This window comes from Salvia hispanica, chromosome 4 (assembly GCF_029641045.1).
Source record: "Salvia hispanica isolate PSC_SH4W2 chromosome 4, Shi_PSC_v1, whole genome shotgun sequence".
NCBI classification, from domain to species: Eukaryota; Viridiplantae; Streptophyta; class Magnoliopsida; order Lamiales; family Lamiaceae; genus Salvia; species Salvia hispanica.
Window position 1 is genome coordinate 18,332,199 of NC_142695.1, and position 12,616 is coordinate 18,344,814.

At 36.5% G+C, this 12,616-nt stretch overlaps 1 protein-coding gene across 1 annotated transcript; it reads right to left on the reverse strand.

Moving 5' to 3' along the window:
• Positions 1 to 7,527: 7,527 nt before the first annotated feature.
• Positions 7,528 to 9,947, reverse strand: LOC125196938 (2-oxoglutarate-dependent dioxygenase 19-like). Its single transcript, XM_048095604.2, has 4 exons — positions 9,420 to 9,947; positions 8,901 to 9,142; positions 8,415 to 8,742; positions 7,528 to 7,890 (listed from the first exon to the last, which is right to left on the reverse strand). Exons 1-4 carry the CDS (start codon positions 9,678 to 9,680, stop codon positions 7,645 to 7,647), a joined length of 1,077 nt encoding a protein of 358 aa, XP_047951561.1. The 5' UTR covers positions 9,681 to 9,947; the 3' UTR covers positions 7,528 to 7,644.
• Between the last annotated feature and the right edge of the window lie 2,669 nt (positions 9,948 to 12,616).

Below are 12,616 nucleotides of genomic sequence, written 5' to 3' on the forward strand. Positions count from 1 at the left end.
TAAGATGAGAGTCGATGTATCAAGTATCAACTACTTACTACTATAAGAATAAACGATTGTTTGGGAGGGATCCCGTGGAATGCAATATTGTTACAATACTCTAATCCTCTTTCTATCTTATTAAAAATAAACATTTTCAGAGAAGAATAATCAGATAAGAGCTTAAGAGTGGCAGGCATCGAATTAAAATTCGAATCTGAAGCTGCAACTCTTGATGCCATTGCTACTTACCTTTCTTCTCTTTTTTTTCTTTTGTTAGGTTATGGGAAACAAAAAGTGCGTTTAAAAATGGATTTTTAAGTGAAGTATATATAGAAGAGAAGCTAGGAGTGGATAGAAGAATAATGTTGATTGGTTGAAATATGTACCACTTGCAAAGCATGCAATTATGCAAGAGAGGGCATTTCGGGTATTAGGGTTTCACTACTCCGCCACGTGTTCGTTTGTTTGTAACCCTTCTAATTTAGAAATCAACCGACGGAATATTATATTTAATGGGACATGAAATCTACCAACTTATAAAATCTGTTTGTATTATAATAAGTACACCCTATGGCGTGCTACTAGACATGCCCACGGTTCGTAAACCGGCAGTTCCGGTTTCGGAAAATGTGGAATCGGAACCGAACCGTGTGGCTATTTCACGGTTTTGGTTTCGGTTCGAAAATCGGCGGTTCCGGTTTCGGTTTCGGTTTAGAACCGCCGGTTTTTCGGCGGTTTTTAACGGTTCCGTACCGCCGATTTCCGGCATTTTTCGCGGTTCCGGCTCGGTTTCACGGTTTTCCGATGATTTTTCACGGTTCCGGTTTGGAACCGTCCGGAACCGACGGTTCCGACACGATTTCGGTTCGTAAAATTTTAAACCGGAACCGGCCCACCGTTCAAAATATGGCGGTTCCGGTTCAAGAAAAAAGTCACAGTTCTGGTTCGGAACCGAAACCGGCAATTACGATTCTACGGTTAACCGCCGAAACCGAAAACCTTGGGCATCTCTAGTTACCGATATATAAAATGGACAATGTATATGTTAGACTCTAAACCAACCTTTCTTTTCGTAATAATTGTTCAAAGGATTTTAATATCTTTGATTTATCTAGTCTATTAGACAATGGTGGAGCCACGTGGGATCAAGGGAGTACACCTCCAAATCTTGACATCATAATGAATTTATATATCTATTATCAATTCGCATGATTGATCTAGCGGTATTCAACTGCGTCTTTTGAAGTTAGATGCCAGAGTTCGAAACCCACCAGCTTGTATCTTTGTTCTTATTTATTTTCTATATTTTTATATCCATAGTTTAATATGGATTCCCAATCCAATAGAAACCCATCAAATAAACAAATCTTTTTTCTTCTGTTTTATTAAATCTTTTGCATTTTTATATTTTTCCTTCTTTTGTTATTTTAAATATTCTAATACATTTCGAACTTATACAATTCACACACACATATAAAGCATTAAATTCCATGACAAAATATTGTCTAGTTTATTAAAAGTTTGCATCTTAAAGTTGCATTGGAAAAAAAAACGTTAAATTCCATGCATGACAAAACCGCATACATTAATTGTTTGCTTATAAATCTAGCAATCAAATAACAAAGCAATTAATTAAGTAATTAACAAAGATAAAAGTGATGTATTTGACATTTGACGACTGAATCATCTCCAATGCAAATAGGTCAGCCATAGGCCAGTCACTCTCTCTCCCTGCTACGTCAGCAGCATTAAAAATCAACCTGCCACATCAGATTTAGGAAATCAACCTGCCACATCAGATTTAGGCCAGCCATAGGCCAACCGCAATAAAAATAATTCAAAATATACTACATTACGGAATTAAAATTACGATTAAATTACGGAATTAAATTTACGACACATATACGGGGAAATTCATTAATTCCATTAAAAAAAGGTACATAGATAAAAAAAAAATTATATAATACAGAAAAAAAAACTAACGGCGTGCAGTCCTCCGTGCCCACAACTCTTCAATTATATCCTTTTGGAGTTGAATATGAGCTTCCACTTGGCGCATGTCGGCAAATTCCTTGAGGCGGCCGGCTTCATCGAGAGGTACCCCACGTCGTACGCTAGGGGTGGCCGTTCCGTGGCTTGGACCGGCTTCATCGTCATTGGACCAACTAGTCAGTTGTACGCCTTAGTCTTCGATGATCATGTTGTGTAGGATAATGCAGGCGTACATTATTTGAGAAATGCATCTGGCATCCCACAAACGCGTTGGACCCTTAATTGCCGCCCATCGAGACTGGAGCACACCAAATGCGCGCTCCACGTCCTTTCGCACCGACTCCTGTCGTTCCGCAAAGTAGGTCTTCCTTTCATCACTTGCGTGCCTGATCGTCTTCACAAAGACAGGCCACCTAGGGTATATCCCATCCGCCAAGTAGTAGCCCATATCATGCCGATTGTCGTTGGCCACAAATGAGACGGCTGGACCGACGCCCTGGCACTTCTCGTTGAAGAGGGAAGACGAGTTCAGGACATTGAGGTCGTTGTTCGACCCGACTACCCCAAAATACGCATGTCAGATCCACAGCCGGTAATCAGCTATGGCCTCGAGGATCATCGTGGGATTCTTTGACTTGTAGCCGGTCGTGTAGGCCTCCTTCTAGGCAGTCGGACAGTTCTTCCACTCCCAATGCATACAATCTATGCTGCCTAACATCCCGGGGAACCCATGCTTCTCCCCGTGCATCTGCATCAAATTCTGACAATCTTGGGGTGTAGGGCTTCGAAGGTACTTCTCACCGAAAATGTTTATCACGCCCTCAAAGAAATACTTCAGACATTCCAGGGCTGTCGACTCACCGATGTGGAGGTACTCATCCCACATGTCTGCCGCACCTCCGTAGGCCAATTGCCTGATTGCCGCCGTGCACTTTTGAATAGGGGTGTGGCCGGGTTTACCAACCGCATCATGCCTAAAGCGGAAACACAGATATCGACGCTCCAAAGCGTCAACGATACGCATAAACAACTCCCTGCGCATTCTAAAACGCCGCCGGAACATGTTTGCGAGAAACCGCGGGTTCTCTGAAAAGTAGTCGTCATACAGCCGCTGATGTGCAGCTACGTGATCCCGATCAATTACTGCTCGGCGGTGGACAACCCGCGGAGGGCGAGGTATCGCCTGCTGTTCCACCCTACGCATGTACCGCTCCATCTCGCGGTTCATGTAGGCCTCCATAGCCTCGTTCATCCTCCGTTCATCCCCACCACTACCACCACTGCTACCACCCGCGTTACTCATCGCTCGATGATGCTCTTGTACAGAAAGTTAGAGAGAGAGAAAAGCGTTTATATATGTTTTAAAAAAAATTAAAAATTAAAATTCGGCGTTGGCCGATCGCTGGCCGATCGGGCCGCCACAATGGCGGCCAGCGCATCGGCTAGCCACACGCGATCGGCTAGCCCTGGCCAATTTTTTCGCCGATTTGGCGCTAGCCTGCTCCAATGGTTCGGCTAGCCGACCGGCTAGCCACGTGAATCGGCTAGCCGGTTGGCTAGCCGGTATTGGAGATGCTCTAAGGACAATGCTTCAACAAGTTGTACCTAGAAAACAATTAAAACAAATAAATAAATAAATAAATACCTAGAAAACAATTAGTGTAATTTCATACTCTCTAATTTAAAATTTGAGAGTCACTATAAATGAGAGAAATTTTCTAATAAATTGATATAACTAATTTTGATAGATGAATCAAGATGGGAAAAATACCATACTAATTTTTTTAGACGAAGGTGGTATAGTTTTAATGACAACGAAATATATTCACTGAATCTTGTGTAAAAAAAATTCTGGTTACAATCAATGTATGCATTTATACTTTTAAAATTGAAAGTTCATTTCATTACTTATGAAATTAATACACTCCCAATATTATCAAAGTTTGTGATACGTTACTTCCCTCTGTTCCCTATTAATTATGTGTCACGTTTTGATCTAATATGGATTTTGTTAAAATATAGAGGAAATGGTTCAAAAAAATAGTGAAATATTAGTGAGTAAGTTAGCACTGAATGTAAGGTTCGTTAACAAAAATAGTGAAAATGAAGTGAGACAATCAATAAAAAAACTTGTAAGTAAAAAATTCGGACACATGATAAGAAATACTTTCTCCGTCCGCGAATAAGAGTCTCGTTTTTTCATTTTAGTCCATCAGCGAATAAGAGTCCTGATTTATTTTTACTATAAATGTTAATAGGGTCTCATCTTCCACTAACTCATTACACTCCCATTTTATTTAAAACTAATATATACAAGTGGGACCCTTATTCCACTAATTTTTTTCCACCTACTTTTCTTAACACTTCCTTAAACCCGTGCCGCCCATGAATAAGACTCCTAATGGCGGACGGAGAGAGTATAAGAAAGTTATTTTTTTGACTTATAATAGTGTTACGCATCAAGGGTGTCATAATTGTATCTGATTGAATTTTTTGGGCAATATTTTCTTAAAAAAAGAATTTATTACTCGATCAATATGTTAAACTGTCTCTATTTATTTTATAGCTAAAAAAACAGAACCAAAAAATGACGAAAAATTATGCTATTTATTAATATCTTGGCCGCTCATAATTGACTTCCTTTCCAGTTTTATTGATGGACCACTAAATTTGATCTCATCAAATAGTGATTAGTAGCATTGATCTGGCAAATTTGGAGAGGCACACGTACAGTGACGGAGCTAGGATTTTAACTGGAGCGATCATACACCATTTGCTATTCCACCAATAAAATACTGACATGTACTCTTTAAAATATTACTCCCTCCATTCCGCTTAAAGAGACACTTTTTCCTTTTTAGTTTGTCTCAAATAAGATGACACATTTCCTTTTTTGGCAATTTTATCTCTCCAATTAATACACTCAACCACTTTTTTCCACCCCTATTAAAATATTCATTTCTCTTTTTCTCTCTATTTTAATACTTCCACCCACTTATTCTCTCTTCAATTAAACACATTAACCAATAACTCCTAAATTCGTGTGCCGACTAAGGAATGTGTCATCTTAGCCGGGACGGAGGGAGTAAAAAACAAGCAAATTCCTTCGTCACAAACTATAGTCAACGCATTCATCTTCCTTGTACTGATAATCTCACCTCTTAAACATCAAAATGACGAGAGTGAAATTAAAATCTTGGAACAATTAATTAAAAGCAAGCTACGAAACATAGTGAAATTAAACTTATTTCCAAATAAAATCAAACCTGCATAGATATCCAAATCATGAAACAAAATCACAATATTCAAATGCAAATTTACTCCTTTTTCTGAAGTTGTAGCGCTTGGTGCCTCAAATAATACTTTGCTAGTTTTCATTTAAAATCTTGTTCAGGAGCGGGTCGGCTCACAATGAAATCCGATTTATACAGCTTGGTAGAGTTTTTCTTAAGTACTACTCCCTCCGTTCCATTGTAATGGAGGCAAAACTTTTTGGCACAGAGATTAAGAAAAATTGTGTTAGGTGAGTTAAGTAAATAGAGAATAAAGTGGAAAATGAAAAAGGTAGAGAGATGAAGATAGAAAAAAGTAAGAGAGAGTAAAGTAGATGTGGAAAAATGTGTTGACTTTTACTAAAAAAGGAAATGACTCTATTATTATGGAACGGACGGAAATAGAAAAACGCCCCTATTACTATGGAACGGAGGGAGTATGTTTTTTCTAAATTGTTCTAGTAGACATTCCGAACTAATTTTTGGTTCCAACTGAGGATTACAGGACTTTAACGCCAAGTTGTCAGGCTTCCCGTGACAGGACTCATGTATCAACTCGAATCACGGGTACATATGGTTATACTGCAAATCGCCACCGGCGATTCGATCTCCACCTAATGGCAGCCACTTTCCCACCTGCCGCTTGACTGGTTGCTCGGATTCTTCTTCCGGCACCTCATCTCACAGATATCCCCATCCAATCCGTCGTCAACATCAGGAAGCTCGCCCTCCTCGCCGCAACCAACTACGACTTCCTCCCCGTCCTATCGCAATCCCTAAGTTTCGGTCTGCTCTCGGGAAGTTGGACGCTCGTACTACAGCTTGCTGCCCCCGCCGCTGGTGCACCACCGGGTCGGTTGGAGATTTAGAAGATGGCAGCTAGATTGGTCCTTTGCATTTTTTAGGGCGTCAATTTGATGTTCAGAGGTGAGATAACAATTCAGTGAAAATGAAGATGAAATGTCTGACGATAGTATACAAGATTTGATTTTGTGAAGAAGACGCCACATAGGATTTTGCTCTTTTTAATTATTTTAAAAAGTAAATACATGTCACTATTTTATTGGTGGGGTAGCAAATGGTGTATGATATGGGGGAGGTGATCTGCTCCCCGGGACCCGAATCCTGGGGAGGCCAAATTACTATATTAAAATTTGTTGAGTGTTTCCATGTCAACGACACGGAAATAGCTTTGACATAAGTAGCGTGTTGCACGCTAGAGATAGAAAATGAGTAAATAATTAGAGGATGAGTAATAGAAAATTTGGAGATACGATAACAATGTTGACATCGAAAAAGTTAAAGAATAATATTTTTATAATAAAGATCATAGTACTATTGAAACTGATTTTACCAATAATATATAGTACTCCCTCCGTCCCAGATTTATAGTCACATTTAGTTATGACACGAGTTTTAAGGAATTGGTGGAGTGTGTAATTAATGAAGTGAGATGGTGGAGTGTGTAATAAATGAAGTGAGATGGAGGAGTGAGATGGTGGAGTGTGTAATAAATGAAGTGAGATGATAGAGTGTGTAATAAATGAAGTGAGTTGGTTGAAGGTGAGTCCCTTTTTGACTTCTTGGTTTTTTATTTTTGTTTTGGTTTATTTTTGTGTTGATAATGACATTTGGGTGTAATTTTAGTGAATAATGGGGTAAAATTTTATATCCAAATATAGAAAATTCTAAATGTGACTATAAATGTGGGACGGACTTTTATGGAAAAATGTGACTATAAAACTGGGACGGAAGGAGTAGTATTTATATATTTATGAAATTAAAGAATTACTTTATTCTGTTCTAGATTTTTATAATTATAAATAAAATATTTATACAAAATTAATAGCTATAAGTTTATACTAGAGAAAATTAAGATGAAAAATTGTTTACAGCATAAAATAAAATTATTAGATTATATAAAATTGCTTGAGAAATTAAAGTCCAAAAGAGGCATAATTGCTAGAGAAATTAAAGTCCAAACGAGGCATAGAAAACAACTCAAAATCATAATATATATATAGACATATTTGAATGGCTGGGGTTCAAGGGCCCCCTTGCCCAACCGTGGCTCCGCCAGTGCACACGTAGCAAGCTTTTAGAACATGATCATTCCGTAATATGTGGGATTGTACTCTCTCTGTTCTATTAGAAATGAAACGTTTTCTTTTTTAGTTTGTCCTATTAAAAATTAAACGTTTCCTAAAATAGAGATAATGAAGTTTCTATTTTTAGTAATTTGATATTTTGATTAAGATAAATTAAAAAGAAAAATGAAACATTTTTAGTGGAAACAGAAGGAGTGATTAATTATTAATTAATAATTACTAGAAGCGTGCTTGATCTTAGTGTGATTATTAAGTTGGCCCAAATATATAATGCGACATGCTCGTTTCACTTATATCATCAGTTTTTCCAACATGGATTTTCCATCGATACGTGATTTAGTGAGCTGCGACTCCACGTAGTCTTCATACTTCATTGCATAATACTTTGGCCCCCCATCTTTCTCCACCAGCGCCGCCGCCGGTCCGATGACCGCCTCCCCTGAGGGACCATTCGCCAACACAATCGAAATTCTATCTCTCTCTTCATTCAACACCGCTCTGTGTTTCAAACTCTTACACCTCCCGTTGGTGAATATCTATACAAACAAAACAAAAACATAATTAGTCTATTGAGAAGTCTCTACCGACTTATAGAACAATCGAGAAGTATGAAATGAGCTAGAATTATCTAGCTCCATGTCACCGAATTAGTCTTAGGAATTATGAAATTATTAGGCTTAGGTTGAAGATGTGCCACTAGAATTATCTAGTTTTGTGAATGTCGGTTGTTACCGACTTAGAACTCCTATAAATAGACACTAGGCCTTTATGTGTATTGTACACAATTAGAGAGTTAAGTGAGAGTGTACGTGTACGTGTGTGTTTGTGAGTGCGAGGTGTGTCCTCGTAGAGATAGGGGTGTGTCCTCGAGTTCTTGTGAGTTGTGTCTTTCAAGAGTCGTAGTGTTGTGTTGGTGTTTTGTACATCACAATGTTGCGTATTGGTGTTTCGTACACTGTTGTCGAGTGTTTAATAAAATTCTATTTGTGAGTCAATCTTGGAGTACCATTAATACCCAACATAGTCACCTAATGACTCTTTTCAATTGAAGAATTTATACCTCAAGTTGGTCAGCTACGTTGACCAAAATAGAATTCTTAGGAGAATCGACATTGAACCACTTTCCGTCGTGCTCAATTTGAAGACCGGCGACGCCGTTATGTATGAGGAGAGTGAAGAGACCTGCATCAGTGTGGGGCGGAATGCCGATGGCTTGATCCGGCTGAGGGCAACGTGGATAGTAATTTGTTGCAAGTAATTGAAAACTCGATTCCATCTTCAACATTTCATCCACTTCACGTTGATTCAATTCTAGGGCTTCACATACTGCTTCGATTAGCTTCTTAGCTAATACTCTTATCATATGGGTGTATTCCTGCACCACATCCCTACCAACATATATAACATAACTATAAATTCCAAACTTTCATTTTTCTATTTTTCGAGATCCACCAAAATTAGTCACTATTTATTTTCGATAACCTTTTCTCTCTGATAAAGCGAGTCTCATTTTCCTTAACTATATTTTAACCACTTTATAGTTTACCTCAAGAATTGAGGTTGGTGAGGACAATGGAAGTTGGGATGGACATAGAGCTTAAGATATTCCCTCCATAATGTAAAGCTTTGGTTTGAAGTGTTGGCGACGCTGAAATTTCCACATTTGATAGGATCTGAGGCACTCTTGGCTTCATATTGCTTCCTCTCCGAATCAGCCAAATTGAAAAATTCTACCATTTCCCTGAACATTTCACTCATCAATCTCTCTGGCACCCCATGATTCACAAGCTGCACATTCGTTTAAAAAATTAGTGGTAATTATTTTAGTAAACATTAAACAAGAAACAACAATATTACTCCTTCCGTCTTACTATAAGTGAGACATTTTATTGGATACAAAATTTAAGAGAGTGATGATTAGGTTAATAAAGTGGAGATATAATAAAATAAGAGAGAGGAATAATTTTATATTTTGCCAACAAAATAAATCACTTATTTCAAAAAAGGAATACGAGTCATTTATGGTGAGACTGAAGAAAGTATTATTATATAGTATCAATCTTACAATGAAGAAACTCCAATCCCGACATGCTGTGGCGAGGTCGTGGACAGCTTTGGATCGTTGATGAGGATCGCCGCCAACAAGGGCTGAGAAATCGATGATTGGGATTGAATCAGTAGTGAAAGCCGTGCGGTCATTGGGGAAGTTGAATTTGGAAGGGATGGCTTTCAAGGTGGATGAATCTGATAATAATTTCAGAGTGTCATCGAATTCAAAGTGCTTAAATGACTCAGACTCTCCAACAACTGATCCCATTGAATTCATGTGTGAACTAGCTCACAGGCTTTACTATTTTTGGTAAAGGAAGGGAAGTATATAAAGACAATCAGCCATATAACACATGCCAAGATATCATTTGCTAGTATATATCTAAGTATATACTACCTCCCTCCGTGCCTCACTAAATGTGACATTTCATTTGGGCATGAAATATAAGAAAATGGGGTTTTGTTCAGTTAATTGGAGATAATAAAGTAAGATTTATGCAAAATAGAAATGAAAAAGCAAGAGAGGGAACACCAAAAAAGAAAATGACTCACTTGGCTTAGGACCTCCAAAATGATTCGAATATGAATCTATTAACAAGGGATCGATGGAGTAAATTAGATAAGATAATATTTTCACGAATATATAGAGAGCTAGAGTGGTATCCACTCATTGGTCACTCCCTCCGTTCCATGCTACTTGTTCTATAATAAGCATTTTTTGGAGAATACTTTTAGCAAAAAATTTATTTTCCCGTTTCTTTTACTCTCTTTCTCTCTCATACTTTTCATCTTTTTTAAGTACTTTATTATTTTTTCACTTAATTTTTAACATTAAGTGCCCAAAAAAATGCATTAACTAATTTAGAACGATGGAGTACATAAATTAGATAATGTAATATTTTCATTAAAATATACTCCCTCCGTTTCCTCATAGTTGAGTCATTTTTCTATTTCAGAAAATTCTATTATAGTTGAGTCATTTCTATATATAGTAAAATTTTTCTTACTCTTACTTTACTCACTTTTACATATTCTCTCTACTTTATTCACTTTCTACTTTTTTCTTTCTCTTATTTTTGTATCTACTATTTATTTAACACACTCAATATCTATTTATTAAACTCTGTGCTGAAAAGTTCCACCTTAACTATGAGGGAACGAAATGAGTAACTAATTTGAGCTTTAACATTAAGTGCCAAAAAAAAGTACGTTTACTAATTTAGAACAATGGAGTACATCAATTCGATAATGTAATATTTTCACTAAAATATAACAAATGAGCAAGTCAAACACATGTCAAGATATGATTGGATAACACATAAACTAGATAAGATAATAATTTCACGGACAAATAGAGAGCAAGCTAATAGATTAGATTTGATAACGTACTCCTCTCGTCCCGCGGCTAAAATGACACATTTTTTGGTCGGTGCGGAATTTTAGGAATTATTGGTTAAAATGTTTAATTGGAAAGAGAAAATGTAGGTGTAAGTATTAAAATAAAGTAAGAAAAAAGATGAATATTTTAATATGAGTGAGAAAAATTGATTGAATGTATTAATTAGAGAGATAAAGTTTCCAAAACAAGAAATGTATCATCTTAATTGGGACAAATTAAAAAGAAAAATAAGTATCTTAAATTGAAAAAGAATTTTATTTTCACATAGAAAGCTACTAAGCTAGTGGACACATGTCAAGATGTCATTGGATAGGACATAAATTAGATAAGATCATCCAGAGAGCTATCCACATATTGGCTGGATAGGACAACAATTAGATAAGATAATCTAGAGAGCTATCCACATATTTACTGCTCTCTCCGTCCCGGCTAAGATGACACGTTACTTAGCCAGCACAGGATTTTAGAAGTTATTGGTTAAAGTATTTAATTAGAGGGAGAGAAGGTGGGTGTAAGTATTAAAGTGGAGAGATAAAGAAAGATGGATATTTTAATAGGTGTGAGAAAAAATGGTTGAGTGTATTAATTGGAGAGAGAAAGTTGCCAAAAAAGGAAATGTGTCATCTTAGTTGGGACAAACTAAAAAGGAAAATGTGTCATCTTGAGCGGGATGGAGGGAGTAGTACCTAAACTAGATAATGTATTTCCTCTAGCGGCCCATGTTGAATAAGTTTGCGTTGAAAATATAATTTTTATATTAATATGAAAGAGAATTTTTTTTAGAAATAGAAATGTGATATTTTGTTTGGGCCAAACTAAAAATGAAAGTTTGACAATCCATCTATTATGGGATAGAGGGAGTACGTAGTAGAAAAGATGAAAAATGAATAATAAATTGGAAAACAACTTTTTGTTTTTAATACTATAAGACTAATTTTGCTTTACCAACGACAATGAAGATACTATAAGACTATTTTAGTTAACGCATGAATATAACCCTTTTCCTCGGCTTGTCTTAGAAACCAATACTCCCTCCGTCCCATAGAAATAGACTATTTAATTTCGGCACGAGTTTTAATGCATAATTTGTAAAGTAAGAGAGAAGACGAAAAAATAGTTGAAAATGTGAAGTGGATAGTGGATCCATAAATAAAAAAAAGTAAAAAATAAGAAGAAAAAGGTTAGCATAAATGGATATGGGCTATTTGCATGAGACAGACAAAAAAGAAAATATAGCCCATTTCTATGAAACGGATGGAGTATAATACTATAGTGAAGTGCAACTAGCTAGGACATGAAACTGATTAAATGTAAATGATAAAAACTTAATTAGATATTCTCTTCGTTTCATTGAAATAAGGATTTTTGAGATAACGTGAAATGCAAAATTAATAAAGCATTAAAATAGAAAAAAGTTATTTGAATATTAATGGTGAAGAATGGGGTTAACTACATAAATGAGCAAAAAAACTTTGACAAAAATAAATACTCCCTCCGTCCACGAATATGAGTCCCATTTCTTATCGGTGCGGGTTTTAAGAAATGTTAAGAAAAGTGAGTGGAAGAAAGTTAATGGAATAGGGGTCCCACTTGTATATATTAGTTTTAAATGATATGTGAGTGGAATGGGTTGGTGGAATGTAGGGAGTATAAACTAATTTTATGGTAATTACGGGACACCTATTCGTGGACGGAGGGAGTATAAACTAATTTTATGGAATATATCAAATTGGAAAAATAAAAATACTTATTTAGGGACTGGAGTAATGATTTTAAAGGCTATATTTACTAACTTTCCTATTTTAAATACACCC